Raw genomic sequence first — 18,459 nt, 5'->3', positions numbered from 1 at the left:
TCTGTACCCCCGGAGGGAGCTCCATCGGTGTGTGCTGAGCGCTTCCTATGGGCCCCCGACAGGCCTGGCCTCGGGGAGTTTGCAGTCTGACAGAGGAGACGAGACAGCCGGACTCTGGGCAGGATAAAGGAGGGCCGGAGAGGCTTCCCGCAGACACCGGGCCTTCAGGGGGCTTCGCGGCTGTGCCTGCACACATGCAGGTGGGCCTGGAGGCCGTGGCCGGAGCCTTGGCCAGTTTTTGGAGCAGAGCTTTTGCTCTTGGCTTTTGAGGCTGCTTCTCTCCGCTGAGCCCGAAAGTGGGGCACTTTTTACACCAGAAAAGCCAACCTCAAGCTCCATCACATGTCAGGTCTAGTCCCATGATAGGAAACTGGACAAAACAAGCCAAATTCTGTAGTTTTTGATCTGCCCATCTTTGTGGGCTCCCCAGGCTAGAACAGAAGCTCCCTGAGGACACGGTGCTGACACAAAGGAAGGCTTGTCTGATTAAAAATCAAAACTTCAGATCACATTTCAAAATGATTAATAATCACATCTCCTACTGCACTTTCTGGAAGGAAGGCTGGAGTAATAAGATGCAAGATCCGGGCTCCCCTGGGTCAGGGATGGCCGTCTTCTGTCAACAAAGTCCTTTTTTCCTACCACTGAAGTCAAGTTCTCTGTCTGAATACATGAGGGCGCAATGCCCAGGCCATTGTCCTCTCCTGCAGGTCGGGGCATTCCCAAATCAGGGCACAATGTGAGCAGGACAGGAAGCCACCCGTCAGCCCCCTCATGCCAGGGGCTGCTGCACAGCATACACGGGGAGGGGGGGCCCTCCACGTGCGCCACGATGGGCACTCAGCCGGCTCACCCAATCTGTGGGCTGCCTGGGGGAGAGGACTTGGTGCCGCCCCTGAGGGAAGCTTCCAGTTCTCCAGGCTGAGGAGCAGAACTTTCCTGCCCTCATTTCCTCGGCACCCCTCTACATCTCTCTTCATTTGAAAAATGCCATTAACTTTTCAGGAAAAGTTAAAAGCAGGCTGGCTTTACATTTCTCAACAATCTGAATTTCCAAGAAATAATTCTCATGCACGCAGATTCCACTGAGGAGGGCGATTATACTTCCGATGAGCAAATAATGGCTTAGTAAGATGCTGAAATTGGGGCATAAGCATCCTGATTCAAATGGGGAATTTTCAAATGTCGGATGAGCTGGGCTCAGGTTCAAATGTGAATTCATCCAAGTGACTGCCTTCCCACACCTAGATTACAATTTCTATTTAAAAACCAAACTGAAAATGGATCTCAATGTATTCCACTCAAGGGAGGCCAGCAATTTGCATTTCCTGTCTTGTGAAAATCAGTGAAGTCATCCTTCCAAACCTGGGCCAGAAAGGAGGTTTTCCTTCACCGAATACCAATACAGGGAGGATGAAGCAGACCAGGACACCTGAATGACCGCCTGGATCCACAGCAAAGCTGGGGAAGGTCCTCCCCCACCCCACCCCCTGGAGGCCGGACGGTCCTGGGGAGCTGCAGCCTCCTACAGCCTGGGAGGCGGACGTCGAGCTGGGCGCCTTCACCAGCCACCCCACCTCCCCCTGGAAGCCAGACGTCAAGCTGGGCGCCCTCACCCGGGCAATGACAATCCCGACACCGAGGCCGGCTTACTCACCGGGACTGGGGCAGGAGGCAAGCACTGAGAGGGACGTTCCCACGGCAGCTGCAGCGGCCCTCAAGGAACATCCTCCGCTTACAAACTAGAGACAGAAACATTTATTGTGTCAACTTTCTCTTAATTCACTTCCTACGGAGACAAACATCTGGGAACACCGTTCGAGCTCCAGGCCCGGCTTCTGGCTCGAGGGCCGCCGGGGGCATCCCCTCGTCTGTGTCTTCCAGGTGGGTCACTCAGAGGCGGGCGGCGCGGCTCTTTTCCAGCAGGATCACTCCGACCCGCCTCCCTTCCTGGGGCTATTAGTCCTTATTTCGTGCCAAATTTTCACCAGTGGCTCCCTGTTCTTCCAGATCAGCTCGTGGCCATACGTAACGTACCACCTGGAAGGAAGGAAACCAGTCAGGCCCGAAGTCTGATGCCCAGGAGGACATGGACCACGAGCACACCTGGACCATAGCTCAGAGGGTCCAGAGTCATGTGTACATGGAATTAACTCTAGCCGATGCATAGTCAAAACTCTACCCATCCCAGGCATAGAAATGATGTCATCCTCACCTCCCTTAATGGGGAGGGGGACGAGTTACCCACACGTGACAATAAGTAACAAATCTAGAACAAGGGACGGCCCTTTGGGCAGTCCAAAATCAGTGCAGAGGCTGCCATTTGTCCACTTGAATTAGAGGTGGGCCCAGGGGAAGTGACCGGAGACGCCATCTCTTTAAATACGTGGGTTACTTCCTGTGGAGGCAGTTCCCGCCTTGAACTTGGTGCTGAAGGAGCTCCTGAGACCTCAGGCAGCTTCCACTCTGAATGGTCACGAGGGTAAGTTAGGCTGACTTCCTGGGCCTACCTGGGCCGCTTCCAAACCCTGCCTTAAGTAGGCACCAGCGTATCTGGTTGCTGGGCCTTGAGGCTTGCAGCCTCATTTATTTAGCCTTTTAACCTTCTCTCTCTGTCCAGGCCTCTGCAGGCCTGGACTAGTCTCTCCCTCTCTCTTTATTTCCTTACCTTCACCTTCCTAATTGTAAATAAACTACCTAACCCGATGCTGACTTGGGTCTGATTTAATTACGGAATCAACCTGAATTGTTGATTCGTGGCGGCCACACTTTAAACATATATCTATGAAATACCTAAAATCTCCCTATTACAGTCAGCCGCACGGGCAAAGCTGGGCCGGGGCTGAAACGGTCGAGAATGCGTGTCTGGGTGTTTCACCTAAGGTGAGGGGGTGGGGGCTGAACCCCGAAAGGCCGGGCTGGATGAGCCGCTTCACAGCCCCGAGAAGGGCCAGGAGCAGCGACAGGGTGTGCGTGGTCCGGGTCTCAGATGAGAGGAGATCCCGGTCACGGAAGGCTCCCCAAAGGCTAAAGCACACCCACATGGTCTGCTGTTCGCCTGTGTGCTGGCCATTGGCAGCAGGAAGCCAGCTTTTTGTTCTCATAAAGCAAAAGCTTAACAAGAGGAAAAGCAATGAAACAATAGCCAGTATTTAACCAGGGGCTCTTAAAACCAGATTCTCTTGTAAGAATGATAACTGGGGAAACGGAGTCTTGACTGCTGCAGGCCAAGAGCAAACTTCATAAAAACCCAAGTATCTCCGGCGCTCCACAAGCATCCCTGGGACTGCAGGACGAAGGAGAGGATGCGGAACTCTCCAAGGCAATATTCTCGGCCGCTCTCCCTGGGGCCTTCTGGGAAGCCCCTGTTCCTTCCCAGCACAGGTTCAAGGGCAGTATAAACAGGTTAAATGGAGTTTATGATACTCATTTGGATTGCAGCATAATTATAGTTTTGATCTAGGAAACCGGAGATGAGACAAATAAAGATAACAGCTGTTGAATGAGTCATGTGCATGAGGCCACTTAAAGCAAATGAGGAAAATCCTTCAGACCAAGGAATGCCCGGAATATCCTCTCTTCTAGGGTCAGGACTTAAGAGAAGGCCTGTGAAATCCCTTCAGGAATAGGAAATCGTATTCTCCTCATTGTCCAGATTTCCTTAAAATACAACCTGCTACCATAAACTGCCTTAAAGATTAAGAAAAGATGAAGACTAGGGCACTTAGGTGGCTGAGGATAGAAAGCCAGACTTGAAGACCTCAGACCCTTCTTGGCTGTGTGACCTTGGGTAAGTCCATTCAACCTTCACTGTCTATCCCTTGCTGCTCCTTCTGCCTTGGAACTGATACTTATTACTGATTCTAAGATGGAAGGTAAAGGCTTAAAAAAAAAAAAAAAAGATGAAGATTTCTCAGTGACAACTTGGAGAAACTCAGGAAATGGGAAAGGAGTTGGATTTAGAGACTGAGGCAAAAGTCTCATGTCTTTTGGATTCTTGGTTTCAGAATGCACTGAGACTAAAATTTTGCATGTTAAAAAAAGGCAACCCAATTCTAGGGAAAACAGTGACAAAGGAGGTGTGTGGGAAAGAGAGAGCTGTCAAATGTCAGGTGCTAATATGAAACTCTTTGGAGACTAATAGGCATAAATTCTAAGCATTTGTCATGAGCTTCTTCTATTCTTTATCCTGTGATATTGTCAAGGAAGCTTTTACCTACAATGAATTACTGCCAAAGCTGGGATTTTTATTCAATAATCAGAGAAGTTATAAATGGCTCCGTGGCATGATGGCATCGCCCACGGAAAGGAATTGTTCCCATGCCACACACTGCTACTCTCTGGTTTCTTTAAAAAAGGGTAGGATTTTTCACACTAGGGAAACCAAGAGCTCCCCTTGCCCCTCGACGCGGGCACTGATGGACAGCAAAGAACAATCAGGATCCAGACTCTGAATTTGATTCCAAAGATATTTATGCAGCATTCCTTGTGTGTGTGTGTGTGTGGGGGGGGGGGCAGGCACCCTGCATGCCCACACCTATCCAGTCTCATCATGTGTATGTGTGTAAAACCAGACTATGATTTCACTGGTATAAGAACTCCTTGTGGGGAGACTTCCTTCCCAAATGCAAGGTAGCTCCTGATGGGTGGCTAACAGCCTCAGCCACCTCCCTAGGGCCCTAGCACCTACCGTCAGCAGCAGAACAGGAACACTGGTCTTCCCGACTCCCCAGCCAGGCGTCTAATCACTATACTAATCTGCCCTGCCTGTACCATTGTAGCTCATCTTCTTTTGTGCTGTGTGGATGACGCTCCAGTAAAATCTCTATTTTGACCCTTCCCTCCCTGGCCCACGTTCATTCTCCTACCACTTCCAGTTCACAACAGACTTTGTGCCTGGGTTAGTTTCTCTCACTCTCATTCTAATTCCTTTCTCTTCTTTAAAACCCAATTTCCATGCCAGTTCCTCCAAGAAGCCTCCTTGATTTTTTTTTTTCCACACTCTTGGTGAGTCTATGAGATAGCAAGAAATATTAGAAAAAACCCCAAAGGCCAAAACTAAGGAAGAAAATTTAACAAATCTGATATTAAAAACAATTAATCTGTCAAGGATGAAGGAATCTGAGAAGCAATCAACTCCCTGAAAACCATGATTCAAAACAAAACAAAACATCGTATTTCAAGAAATAACAAATCCAAATTGTTCTGTTAGAACCAGAGGGCAAAAAAATATCAAAAACCCACTGGCCATTTCCAGAAAGAACCCCTTTATCCCCACCCTCACCCCACCCCTGAGAAAAGCCCCAGGAATATCACAGTCAAAATCCAGAGCTTTCACAACAAAGAAAACAGACTGCAAACAAGTGGAAAGAAACTGCAAGTAACAAGAACGCTAATCAGGATCACACAAGAACTGGCAGCTTCTACTTCTCACTCCTGGAGACCTTGGAATACAATATTCCCAAAAGCAAGACACGGGCTTGAGATAAAAACCAGCCAAGTATGCCACTGGGGTGGGGAGGTGGATTTTTAATAGAATGTTGAGCTTTTAAGACTTTCTAGTGAAAAGACATGAGTTGACTAGAAACTCTGAAGTGTAAAAGTGAGTCAAGAGAAATCTAGAAAGGACAATTTATTTGAGTAATTAGAAGGGGCTGTATGACCATGATGTGGTGCTAATATTCTAACAGAAATCAGAAGCACACATTTCCCTCCAGAACCTTAATAGCCTCAAAAGATTTTGATGGAGTGAAATAAGAAATGTGGAGGATCAAGGGGTAGACTGGTTCCATTTTGGGGGCTTTAAGGCTGGACAGAGAAGGGACGATAAAGGAACTGATTAATGCAGAAAAGAGGAAGGAGGGGGCGGAACTTGATATTTCTTATAAATGGAATTCATGAGAAGAGTTACAAGACTTGGAGAAAGGTGCCCAGGGTCTGGGCAAGAGGTGAACTTCACTCCAATGAAATGGACAAAATAGAGCTGAACACACACAGGTTTTGTGGTAGAAACAAGTCAATCTCAATAGAGATACTGGGTGTGAACAACATCAGGAAGGAATAACTACAAGCAAAATAACCTTCCTTGTCCTTGGGGGGGATAAAAAGGAAAAAGAAAGAAGACAAAATTAAAGAACTAGAATAGAAGGGACCCCCCATCTACTCAGAAATAGCTAAGCCGGGGCATATGAATGTGATGGAATATTACTGTAATGTAAGAAATGATGAAAGACAATTTCAGAGAATCTCAGAGTATGAACTGACCTGGATGGAGTGAGCAGAACCAGAACAACGACAATGTGAGGAAAAATGACTTGGAAAGCCTCAGGGACTCTTGTCTAAGCAATGATCAACCATGTTGCCAAGGGGTGTGATGAAGCCTGCAGGGTGCCTGCTGCAAGGGGGGATGGACTCAGCAAAGAAGAGACAGACACACATTGTGTGACATGACCATGGTGTGGATTTGTTTGGCCTGACTATTCTCTGTGGCTGCAAAGGTTTTATTTTCCCCTTTGTTTTTAACTGGGGGTTAGCAATATTGACACTAGAGAGAGAGGGAGGGGGGAGAGCAAGAGGGAGGTAGAGGGGGTTTTTTTTTTTTTTTTGGGAGAGATGGAGAAGGGGATGAAGGGAGGGGGAGAGAGAGAAGGAGGGAGGGAGAGAGAGAGAGGGAGAAAGAAATAAATGAGAAGGAGAGACAGAGAGAGAGAAAGGGAGAGGAGAAACAGAGAAAAAGAAAGAAGAAAGAGAGAGATAGAGACAAAGACAGAGAGGAAGAAAAAGAGAGGAGAAACAGAGAGAGAGAGAGCCAGTCATTGAAACATTTATTTAAAATGAAGAAAACAGAAGGAAGCCCAAGATGAAGATGGCTCAAAAGAAGTGTATAGAATGTGTGATAAGCTTTTTAAAAATCAAGCAGCATGAACTGGAGACTGGGTTCCATAACCAATCTCCTTTTTTTCCTGAGTTCTGCTTTGTAGAGCACAATGCTCTTTGGTGTTTACATTCAAAATAAAAACAGATAATAAAAGTCAGTTTGGTTTTGGATGTCACAGTTCCATAGTGTGAGTTTAAAAAGGTGCCCATTTTGCCTGCCTAACAATGTGCTTGGCAGAGGGCACATCCTTCTCTGGGGCCATTGGGTCCTGTAGGATGATTCACTAGGAGTACCCAGAGACATGCCTCCTGGCATCTTCCCATGGCTTGACAGGGCAATGCTTCCTCTTTCTCATCTCTGCAGCTCGGGACACGCCATCACAGGATTTTGGAGGTATACCTGTTTGGACATCTGACAAGTGCTTGTCTGGCCTCTGCTCTGAAGGACTTCAAGGATGAGGAAGTTACTCCCCCACTCAGGGCAGCCCTCTGGGCCAGCTTGAATTGCTGGAAAGTTTGCCCTCATGTTAAGCCTAGATGCTACCTCTCTGCCTTATCCTCCCCCACTGGGGTCAAGCAGAACAAGTTTATCCCCTTCTCTTCCATATTATGTCCCTTCACACATTTGACCATGGCTCTTGTGGCCCCTACCGAGGTTCCTCTTCTCCCACCCTCATACGATATGGAAGCACAGCCTGTTTTCTGCTGAAATCTCTCCAGCATTATGCATGCGATTCTCCCAGGACACCAGCTGAGGCTTGGCACAGGACAAGGGGACAGTCAGTCGCTTTCTTCTCCCTAGAAGCTGTCTTCGGGTAGCTCTAGACCAGGTTAGTGTTCTGGCTGCTACATCCTTATGAAAGCCCTGCATGCTCCTTTTCAGACAAACTTCTCCCGTCTCGTACTTGTATGAAGCTGGGTTTCTGAACCAAAGTATAAGATTTTACACTCATCCCCGATGAATATCTCTCTGTCTTAAGCCCAGTCCAAGAAACTGTTGGATCTGGACTCTCATCGAGAGGAGGTAATCCTCTTAGCTTTGTGTCATCTGAAAAGGGGCTGGAGAGGCCACTTGTGCCTTTATGGGAGCCACTGATAAGGACGTCAAACAGCACTGCAGGTCCAAGCACTGAGCCTAGGGGGACACCCTGAAGTCCTCTCGCCTAGTGGACAGGGAACCACAAACAACCCCTCAGGGACTAGGGACTCAGCCAGTTCCAAATCTAACAGCAGGATCATCTAGCCTACATTTCTCCATCTTATCTATACAACCAGGAACGAGCTACTTTATGACGTCTGGCTAGAATTCCAAGAGCTCAGAGCGAGAATGGCCGTCTAGTAGTCTTACTGTGCAGAAGAGTAAAACGAGGTCCTCAGAAACTCACTTTCCCAAGGTCACATATTTTAAAGGGGGAGTGAAGTCTAGAGCCCAAGTCTCTTGATCCCTGGTCTAGCGTTCTTCCCACTGAAGTACAGGGTCTCCTTCAGCCCGTGGTGAATGGCCCAGTGGGGCAGAATACTGTTTATATTCAGACCCCAGAGAGCTGGGTGAGGGGGTCACGATGAGGAGGAAAAATGACACATGATGAATGCAGTGATTATACCAATCAAGGCTGATGAGAAATCAGATGCAGTGATTAATCAAGGTTATGCCTGTTCAACTCCAGATTAAGGACACCCGAACCACAACTGGTAGGAGGAATAGTTGCCAAAATGCTGCTTTTTCCAAGTGACCAGACTGTAGAAATCCGACCAGAGCAAATGAGAACACCTGATTTGGGGGGGGGGGGTAGGGAGAGGGCAAGGGGGGAAAGGGAGGGGAGGCATATCTAATTCTCTCTCCATGATGCTGGGGGTGTAGGAATTCTTCTGGATTTTTTTGAAGGAGACAGAGAGAAAGTGGGTTGAGGGTTGGAGGTGGGGAGAGGCTGGTTTGGGGCCATTAAGAAGTTAAACTCAAACTCACATTCCAAAAAAGGCTCCTCCAAGATGTGCTGCATGATCAAAAAACTTCCATCCTAGGATCACCCCAGCTGTATCCATCGCAATAATGGCCTTTAGTGCCTACAACACAAACAGCATAAAGGGACATGAGAAAACGTCAGCAAGGCCTTTCATTGCCAGCCACGTAGCCTTTTCTGCCTGAATGGCCACAAGTCGCCAATGCCGGATGTTAACTTTAGCCTTACAAGACGACCCTGAAGATGAAGCCCTTGCCAGGCCCCTGCCCCGGCCCCAGGCGTGTTTGATGTGTTCACTGGAGACACAGGCTGGGCCTGTGCTAGGGCTGGTGGGAGCTCTGGCTGGAGGAGACTCTCTCAGTGACACAGGTCGACCCATTCTCTGCTACCTGGTCTAAGAGGCTGCACCAGGCCCTTCCCAGCTCTCAGGCAAATGCTCCATCTTTGGTGCGGGGTAGCCACATGCCAGAGGCAGGGAATGACACACGGGACTAACCGTCCGACTGTGCATAGCAGACAGAAGAGAGAAAGAGGGCACGGATGTGGGGGAATATTTTTACACTTGGGCCAGAAAAATCCAGGGGCATTAACAGATCATCCACAAAGCTGAGTCACTCCATCATCTGCCTGGAGTTACATTAAATCAAGAGGAGTATTAATAATTATAAAATCAAACCATCTGGACAAGCTCCCAAAGTATGTGGCACAGCTCCGTCTTATTGGCTAGCTGGAGGCTGGCTCCTTGTCTAAAGCACCACATGGGGTGCAAATCTGGGGGCTGAGGCTGCTCCCCAGTACCACAGGAGCAGAAGGGTATCTGGAGGCCCAGCTGCAGCTCTGGGTGGCCCATCTAGTGGGTCCCCATCTTAGCTGTGAGATTCCCCACTAGGGGCACACTCTGAAGAATGCAGTCAAATGAAAGGACTCCCCAGAATGAGGATGGGGTCTGCCTGCTTTTGAGCCTCTGATCGTGCTTCCTTGGGCCTCCTATGGATGCTGGATCTGCCATTAGCTTATGGTAGGTCCATGCTTGGAGGCCACATGCCTCCTCTGCAGCATGGGCACCGGCTGGTTACTGCTTTGCCCCCTTTAGGCCTTGCTCTCCTCAGCTCTGGGGACTCCCAAGCCCTGACCTCTCCTTGGGGCTGGAGCCTCACTGAAAGGACCAGCAGTGGCTAAGCTTCACTCTTGGTGACCTGTCCTGTCCCTGATATGGGCAGAGTGAGGCGAGTGAGCCACTGAAAACAAACTAGGGGAGCAGAGCCCCAGGGACTTCCTTGGAGGCCAGGCTGCTGGTTCTACTCTTGTTGAATGAGAGCCTCCTAACACCCCTTCTGTATGCTCCTGGCTATGCTCCAGGGCTCCTCCAGGCCTAGCTCCCCTCAGTAAAGTAAAGGGGAACTCAGTAAAGGGGAAAGCAGGAAGGAGGATGGGGAATGGTCTTCTGCAGACATGATGGGATGAAAGGGCCAGATGGGATCTCCTTTAGCAAGGCTGTGTCATCTGGACCTTCCCCAGGACCATCCTGTCATCTGCAAGGGCCCTGTCAGGAGACCAGAGTTCATGTCCTGCCCCATTCTCAGCAAGTAATTTTAGCCCTCTAGGCCTCAGTTTGCTCATCTATAAAATGAGGGGGTTAGATCCACTGGCCTGTGAGGGCCTGTTAGCTCCCCATCACTAGGATGGAGACGGGGTCAGAAGTCCCAGGGCCATGAAGACTCTGTGCTCTAGGCTGTGGGGGGTGAGTCACCCAGGGTGAGTGGATACCAGGCCACCATGTCCACCCTGATGAGCTGAGGCAGCCTGGGGCCAGCCTGCCTGGAGAACCAGGGCTGGGGTCGCAGTGTCTGGCAGCCCACCCATAGGGAAACATGGACTAAGTTTAATGATTACTCTTGCGACAAGGAGCCGGCCTACAAAGTTTCCCCATTTGGTTCTAGTCCCATCTTGCCCATTATGCTTTCTCGTTACTCTGGTGTTGAGAGAAATGCAAAATTGGCTGAAAAGACTAATGCCTTCATCTGTTTTCAGTGAACAGCTGGGCCTCTGCTCAGAGGTGCTGGATCTGGAAATAAAGCAAGCACCCAGGCCTCCACGGAAGCTGCCCAAGGGCTCAGGGAAGGGGCCATCCCTGGAGGGGAGGGAGTCTAAGAAGGGGCAGACAGACAAGAGAAACCATGAACCAGCTCCCACAGGCCAGACCCACAAGAGCCATCCCTCCCCCAAGGCACTCACGTTTCCTGCAGTGAAGGTAAACATGGGGAGGAAGATGATGGCCAACTTCCCTTCAGGGATCTTTGTACAAACAGCTGCCAGGACAGTCATGATTGCTCCTGACTGCAAGAGAGAAGGGGAGGGGGAATTATGGAGAAGACCCAGGCAAACACTCCCCAAGCCCCCAGAGTGCTCGAGGTTGTGCTTTGCTCAGAGGAGCCCTGGGCACCAAGGTAAAAAACAAACAAAAAGCAGGACCTTGGGCAGTCTGCAGAGGCAGCAAGCAGACACTCATGATTTATGGGAAATCTTGAGCAAGGCCTTCCCTTCTTCCCCTTCCTTCCCTAAATTCCTCCTGTCCCAGGCTGTCCCAATCCATTATGTAAGTAATGGACAAACATTGCCACTGGTGAAGTCAGGAACAGTGACCTGCAACCATCCGTCGTCCTCTGCCTAATTACAGACATTTGTAAGAAACGCTTTCAAAATGGAAATTTATGCAATTTATGTCATGAGCCTTAGCAATCACAACATCATCAGAAATGTGAACTGGATGGAGAAAGAGGCCGGGCTCCCAAAGGCTCTCTGGATCCAAGATGAAGCAAACACCATTGGCCCAGGCATTCCCAACCGTGTCTCCTGCCCATGTCCCTCAAGTGAGCTCTCGAGACCCAGCTGCAAAGCTAGCCCTTCCAGGAACACTTCTTTGGCACGACAAGGATTTCTCGCAAAATGCTGTATGTCTCTTGGTCCTTGTCACATTTTGTCATGTACAACTCCTCATGAACCCATTTGGGGTTTTCTTGGCAAAGTCACTGGAGAGGATGGCCATTTCCTTCTCTAGTTCATTTTATAGATGAGGAAACAGGTAAAACAGGTTAAGTGACTTGCCCAGGGTCACACAGCTAGTAAATATCTGAGGCTGGATTCCTGACTCCAGGCCTGATGCTCTATCTATTGGGTCACCTTGCTACCCCATCCCACTACCTTCTACTGGGACAGCCTTGTCTCTACTAGGGTATAAGCTGACCCACAGCACCAAAAACAGGGCTTCATAGGTACAGGGTGCTCAACAAAGGTTTGGGGAATGACTGACTGACTGAATGAAATCACTAAAACCTTGGGTTCATTAACATTTAAGGACAGGCAATGTTCTATCCTGGACAATTTTTGAAAATACTGAAATCAGGGGCAGCTGGGTAGCTCAGTGGATTGAGAGCCAGGCCTAGAGACAGGAGGTCCTGGGTTCAAATCTGGCCGCAGACACTTCCCACCTGTGTGACCCTGTACAAGTCACTTGACCCCCATTGCCTGGCCCTCACCACTCTTCTGCCTTGGAGTCAATACAAAGTAAGGGTTAAAAAAAAATACTGAAATCACAAAAGAAAAACGATCAAACAGGATTCCAGAAGGCCAGTGATACATGCCAGTCCACTCCCTGCCCGAGAAGAGCCGGGGCTATGGCCCATGTAGGAATCTGTTTGGCTTGACTAGGCATATTTGTTACCAGAAGTGTTTTTTGTTTTTTCCCCTCAATAGTGATGGGAGGGAAAGAAAACAGATTTTTTTTTTTGTTTGTTTTGTTTTTAATTTTAAACCCTTAACTTCTGTGTATTGACTTATAGGTAGAAGAGTTGGTAAGGGTAGGCAATGGGGGTCAAGTGACTTGCCCAGGGTCACACAGCTGGGAAGTGTCTGAGGCCGGATTTGAACCTAGGACCTCCTGTCTCTAGGCCTGGCTCTCAATCCACTGAGCTACCCAGCTGCCCTAAGAAAACAGATTTTTGCTAATAGAAAAGTTTTAAGTTTAAAAAGAAAAATGAACATTTGAAAAAGCAGACCCCACACTTCCCATAATTCAACTTGAAAAGAAAGGAGCCACTAGGGAAGCACCCCTCAGCTAGATTTCAATTCTCAAGTATTCTTGGAGCTGTTGTTAATGTGGAGTGAGCATGGTTTTGAGGAAAAGGACCTGGCAAGTCTACGAGAATCCACCATTTTTCTGTGACTAATTTGGTCTCCAAGTGCCAGCCATCTGTACTTTTCCTCCATAACCTCACTGTTTAAGGGTCTTTGGAATTTCATAACCTCAAAAGCATTCTCAAATAGCTTATCTTTCCTAATGTAGAAAGCAAGTCACTTGTGAATCACTGTCATTTTAACCAAAGTGCCTTTCTTTCTGCCTCAAGTCATGGCTACGGGTGATCCAGGCTCCTTCCAAGCTGGTGCCAGCCCTGCCTGTGTCTGTCCCCTGAGGCCCAGGCTGAATCCCCTGAGGTCTGGGGGGAGGGAAGGGTGTCTCTTGGCTGCAGAACAGTTGTATGTAGTCTGTCTCCCAGGAGGGCAGGGCCAATTACTGTGCCTTTTTGGGTGCTGGATCAAAGGACAAACATTCTTTTAAAGCTCTTTGGTCATAACTCCAAATTGCCTTCCAGAATGGTTGGATCAATTCACAACTCCACCAGCAATGCATTAGTGTCCCAAATTTGCCACATCCCTGCCAACATTTGTTATTTTCCTTTACTGTCATATTGCCAATTTGCAAGGTGTGAGGTGGTACCAACTTCTCCACCTCAAAACTTCTCACTGTTTCAGTAAGGGATGCCACATTCTAACTCACAGGAGGAGCAGGCTGGAGAAATTAGAGCCTGGGAGGCAGAGCTGCCCTGAGATGAGAATTTGAAGGGTTTTAAGAAATCATTCTGACATTCAGACTAGAGCAACACTTACTGCACCAAGGGATGGTCCAAATCTGCCTGTGATCACTTTGCTGACATAACTGACGAAGGTGGAGATAACACCTAAAGAAAGTAGAAAGGAAAAAAAACCACATTGTAATCAAGAAGCTGAGTGGTCAGGCCCCTGTGCAAGCCTGGCCTAAGGCTACAGGATGGATCAGAAGGCAAGGTTGGATGGATAGGGAGGAGGGACCAAACCAGCTAAATCCCACGTAAGTTCTGAAGGTCACTGAGACATGGTGGTCAGCCACCTCACTGGTCGGTTGTTCCTCATCCCTGGAGGTCTTCAGGCCAAGCTGTGAGACCACTTCTCAGATATGCTATGGAGGTGGCACCTCCTCAGTGAAAGATTTGACTAGATGGCCTCAGAGGCACTGATCCATTGGGACATCTGGAGATTTGGTTCTGCCTGCCATTGTAGGGAGAGATTCACCCATTTTTGCAATTTACTTTTATTACAAACTTAATTTCAACTAAACATGAAATAAAAACTCCAATTCTCTGGTATGATCAAATAATCTGAGTGATGTTTAGAAACGTGAATAAATTCCTAACAAAACCCACCACCATCTGGAGTCAATGTGATTTTTTTAACCTTTTATGTGTTTTCTTCTTTATAAGACTGGCAAAGGTGTTGGTCCAGGAACACAGCAGGCACAGGAACTAACAGATGGACAACCCTAGTGCTGCTCTAGTAGTGATGGAATGGGGAAAATGGAAGCTATCCAGTTCCTGAGGTTGATCCTGCAGTTAGGCAGGATTTAATGGGGGAAGGATGACTGAGGCCATAGCGATGTATCCTGTTCTCTTCTTTTTATGTGACCTCCTACCATTCTGGGCATTTCTTCATATCCTTGTAATCACCATTTGAATGGGATGACAGTATTTGATCACATCCGTGATCTGTCTCTAATCTCCAAATGTGAGAAATGAGTGGGTTCAATTCAACAAGCATTTATTATTATTATTTTAACTTTCTGTCTTGATTCTAAGGTGGAGGAGTGGTAAGGGCTAGGCAATGGGGTTATGTGACTTGTGCAAGGGCACCTAGCTGGGAAGTGTCTGAGGTAAAATTTGAACCCAGGACTTCCTGTTTCCAGGTCTGGCGCTCTATTCATTGAGCCACCTGGCTGCCTCCACAAGTACTCATTATTAATGCTAATAAGAAACAACTGTGGTCTGCAGAGCACTCTACATAACTTCTCTGGGACTCACAAATTCCCCGGGAGGTTAAGGCTGGTCTGGTCCCTAGGCTATGGGAGAAGTGTCTCAGTCTGCATGGTCTTCCTGGCTACGAGCCTTGTGCTTTTATCTCTACAACATGCTGCCTCTGCTAAGTGCCCACTGTGCCAGCCAGCCTGCATGCACTTGTTAAGCACCTACTGTGTGCCTGGCACTGTGCTGGGTGCCTGCTCTACTGTGTGCCTCCATGGTGCGAGGCTTGGTGCAGGGGCAATGGTACATAAGCACAGACAAGCAGACATAATCTAGCTGGAAGCAGGAGAGCACGATCCCTGAGGGCAGAAGGGCAGAGGAGAAGCTGCAAGGAGAAGCACTTGGGGAAAACTGCTGGAGAGTATCCCTGGCGATGGGGGTGTGGGGGAGCTCTTCCCTCAGGCCACAGAAGCACTGGGCCAGGAGGAAGGGGAGGAAGCCCTCCCCTCCCCCCCGGGAGGACTTCTTGCTCCTTATGCCCACTTCCAGACCATCCTTTTGCCTCCAAGACCTAGAAAGCTCCTCCATTTGCAGGAAAGTCTTCATCGTTTCTTCCTCTTGGCCCCTCTGTGATGCTCTGCCACCCTGCAGGGCTCTGCTCCTCTTTTCCAAGGAGAGCAGTCCGAGCTCCAAGCTTTCCTCTCCACCTTGACCTCTGCTCTCCTCTGGGGGCTGCCCCTGCACACACTGATGTCCTCTCACAAACTCTGGTGACTCCCACAGGAAGGTGCTGCCTGTGATCTTACCATGACCCAGAATGCCGTCTCCTACGAATGCCACTGCATCCAGACTGGGTGCCCCTCCACTCTTGTCCCTCTCTGATCCGTCCTTCGGCAGGCCTAGCCACCTCCCAGGCCAGAGACAGAGCATGAAGCTCCCCCATCTCATGGGCTTCTGGCTGCTCTCGCTTTCCAGGCTCTTCTCAGCTGCTCCTTTAGAGCCCCACTGGCCTCTGGCTGTTCCGAACCTACACCATCACCTCCAAACGGGCCTTCCCAGTTCTGGGACCTCAATCCCAGAGGACTCCTGAGGGCTCTGAGGGCTCAGCACAGGGACCTGTGAAACCCCACTCCAGGAAGCCTTCCCTGATATCTGTTCTCAGTTCTTTTTGCTCTTCTGCCTTCCTAAAAGGACAGGGAAGACTTGTGTCCCCTGGCTCAGAGCAGACACGTGCACACCTGTGGAACATGCTGAGATCAGCTCTATTTGAACGGCTCAATAGACAACTTGCGGAGCTGCACCTGCTTCTCTGGTTGGTGGTCCACGGCTTGACCTGGAGCTTTCCTGGAATCGTTTCTGGGGATTTGAGAGCAGAGCCCTTTCCACGTTTTAAGGCTTCTTCACTCAGGCCTACCTTCTTTCTGGCTTGTTCTTCCACCCAGATGATAGCTTCTAGGCTTTGATTCCAGGCATTATTTTTCACTGAAATTCTGTCCGAATGAACTTCAATGACCCACCGGCCTTCGTGTGAAGACTTCTGGCAGAGGGGAGCTCCTGCTCTTAAATGTGGGCAGCCCATTCCCACATCTGCACAAAGGCTAAATCTGTGTTTGCCCTCATATTAGTTTTTGATGTTTTTCTAAGCTTTTTCATCTCTTCCTGAGAATTTTCTAGAGGCATTCAGACCTTTCTTTAGTTATCCTCCCACATATCTTTTTTGGGCCAGGCTGAGACCTCCCTTTAATTCTTCCCATGACTTTTTCATCTGGGTTTATGGCTGAGTCCTCCACAGGCGCTATCTCCTCTGGGCCTCACAAATCCTTGGGGATCAGGGGTCTGGGTGTGAGCACATCCCCGCTGTCAGAGAGAGGAAGGGCAGTCCAGCCTCACACAGAGAGAAATGGGCAGCCATAGAGTCAATAACTGCCTCAGGCCACCTGGATCCGAATCCAATCTATTTTTTGTCCCTTAGCCATGGGGGACTTGAAGGGCATCCTTAGGGAACTGGGCTTATTTCCTGAGATGCTTTAGTGCCCCTTCTTGAGCTACTTCCCTTTCATTATTATTTATTCTACTTTTCTTTTATTTAAATAGTAAGTTTTCATGAGATCAGAGATGTTCATAGTGGCCCCTTGTAGCCACCGACTGGGTCTCTTTGTGGGGGGACCAGGCACCTCTGGCATGTTAGTCTTCCCCTGCAGGCATCACTGGGGTGCTTCCTGAGGCCTGAAGAGAACCATGATTGCAGTGTGATGGCTCATCTTCACCATCATAGAGCTCTCCAAGTAAGTGACTTGTGGATTTTCTTACTTGATGGCTAACAAAGTGTTAAGTAGGGGTTTCTTGACTGATTAATTCAAAACAGACAAAGAGAATAAAGAATTCCTTTTCACAATGGCATTCTTGTTTTAGGGCCAGGGCCTCAAAGCAGGGATATTACAGATGAATGGAGGGGGAAACACCTCTGAGTCTGAGGCTGAGAGTAGGGCCTACAAGGGGCTTTTCCCTGATGTAGGGGTGCTCTACAAGCTTATTGCCCAATGGGGTGGATAGACTTGAGCCTCAGCATCCATATGACAGTTCCCTCTCCTTTTATACCATTATCAGTTAGCAATAGCTTAGGCTCAAGTGAGTTGTGGCTCACCATAAAACATGGCCCAATCTGGGCACTAGCCTGGGGAGGCCAGTGAGGAAGCAGGAGGAGCCAGCCAAGCCGTAGGGCCCGTCCCTGAGGTGCTCTCTGTCCTGTCAGTCAGTTGGTCCAGGGTATTTGTGGTCCTGTGGTCCTCCTTACCTGCAGACAGGTAGACAGCCACGAATTGCTCCTTCCCAAGGATACTGACAATGCTGGAGGAGAAGCTCCATAACACGTACATGTTTGCCATCATGTGGAACAAGGAGAAATGACTGAAGGTAGACAGCAGCATGGGGGAACATAGGGCTTCTGCAAGAGAAGGGAGCCTGTGTCATGGCCTGGCCTCAGAAGACAGACACCCAGCTATGATGAGGCTAGACAGACTGAGAATAAAGCACAGAATAAGGCAGACACACTGCTGGGGATTGGGGTCCCGTTTCCCATGACATCCGTGCAAGATTCTCTTACCAACTGTCCCATAATTCGGGAAAGGGCCGAGGGCAGGCAGGCCTGGAAGGGGAACCCAAAGGCATGAAGCCTGGTTACTATCTGGGAGCACCCCTGGAAGAACACCTCCCCATTCCTGCTCTTCCCAGGGCTTGGGGGGCTGCTTGAAAATAACACCGATGAAGCCAATCCCCAGCGCTCCTTTCAGTCGGTCATCCCATAAGCTGTAAGCACCTGCTCTGTGCTCCACACTTTGCCAAGCACCAGGGACACAAATACAAGGAATCTCCAGGCCATTCTAGAAAGATGCTGATGACTGGGAGGTCTTAGTAACAAAACAGGAAGTTTTGTGTACTGTTAAGTAGCCAACAGTAGCATACATTTAGCCACAATTATAAAGAAAAAAGACAGAACTATGATTCTTGGGCACATC

The 18,459-nt window shown here is 49.0% G+C and overlaps 1 protein-coding gene across 1 annotated transcript in view; it reads right to left on the bottom strand.

Moving 5' to 3' along the window:
* Positions 1 to 1,743: 1,743 nt before the first annotated feature.
* PARL (presenilin associated rhomboid like) overlaps positions 1,744 to 18,459 on the bottom strand; it is a 37,158-nt gene continuing 20,442 nt past the window's right edge. Inside the window, exons 6-10 of the mRNA XM_044676472.1 lie at positions 17,739 to 17,888; positions 13,782 to 13,852; positions 11,073 to 11,174; positions 8,843 to 8,940; positions 1,744 to 2,040 (exon numbers count right to left, since the gene is read on the bottom strand). Coding sequence (XP_044532407.1) covers positions 1,929 to 2,040; positions 8,843 to 8,940; positions 11,073 to 11,174; positions 13,782 to 13,852; positions 17,739 to 17,888 — 533 coding nt within the window. The 3' untranslated portion in view covers positions 1,744 to 1,928. The remainder of the gene's footprint in view (positions 2,041 to 8,842; positions 8,941 to 11,072; positions 11,175 to 13,781; positions 13,853 to 17,738; positions 17,889 to 18,459) is intronic.

Source organism: Gracilinanus agilis, chromosome 4 (assembly GCF_016433145.1).
Source record: "Gracilinanus agilis isolate LMUSP501 chromosome 4, AgileGrace, whole genome shotgun sequence".
Taxonomy (NCBI): Eukaryota; Metazoa; Chordata; class Mammalia; order Didelphimorphia; family Didelphidae; genus Gracilinanus; species Gracilinanus agilis.
Note: the sequence above shows the minus strand (reverse complement) of the source record. Positions and strands in the feature narration are given on the sequence as shown.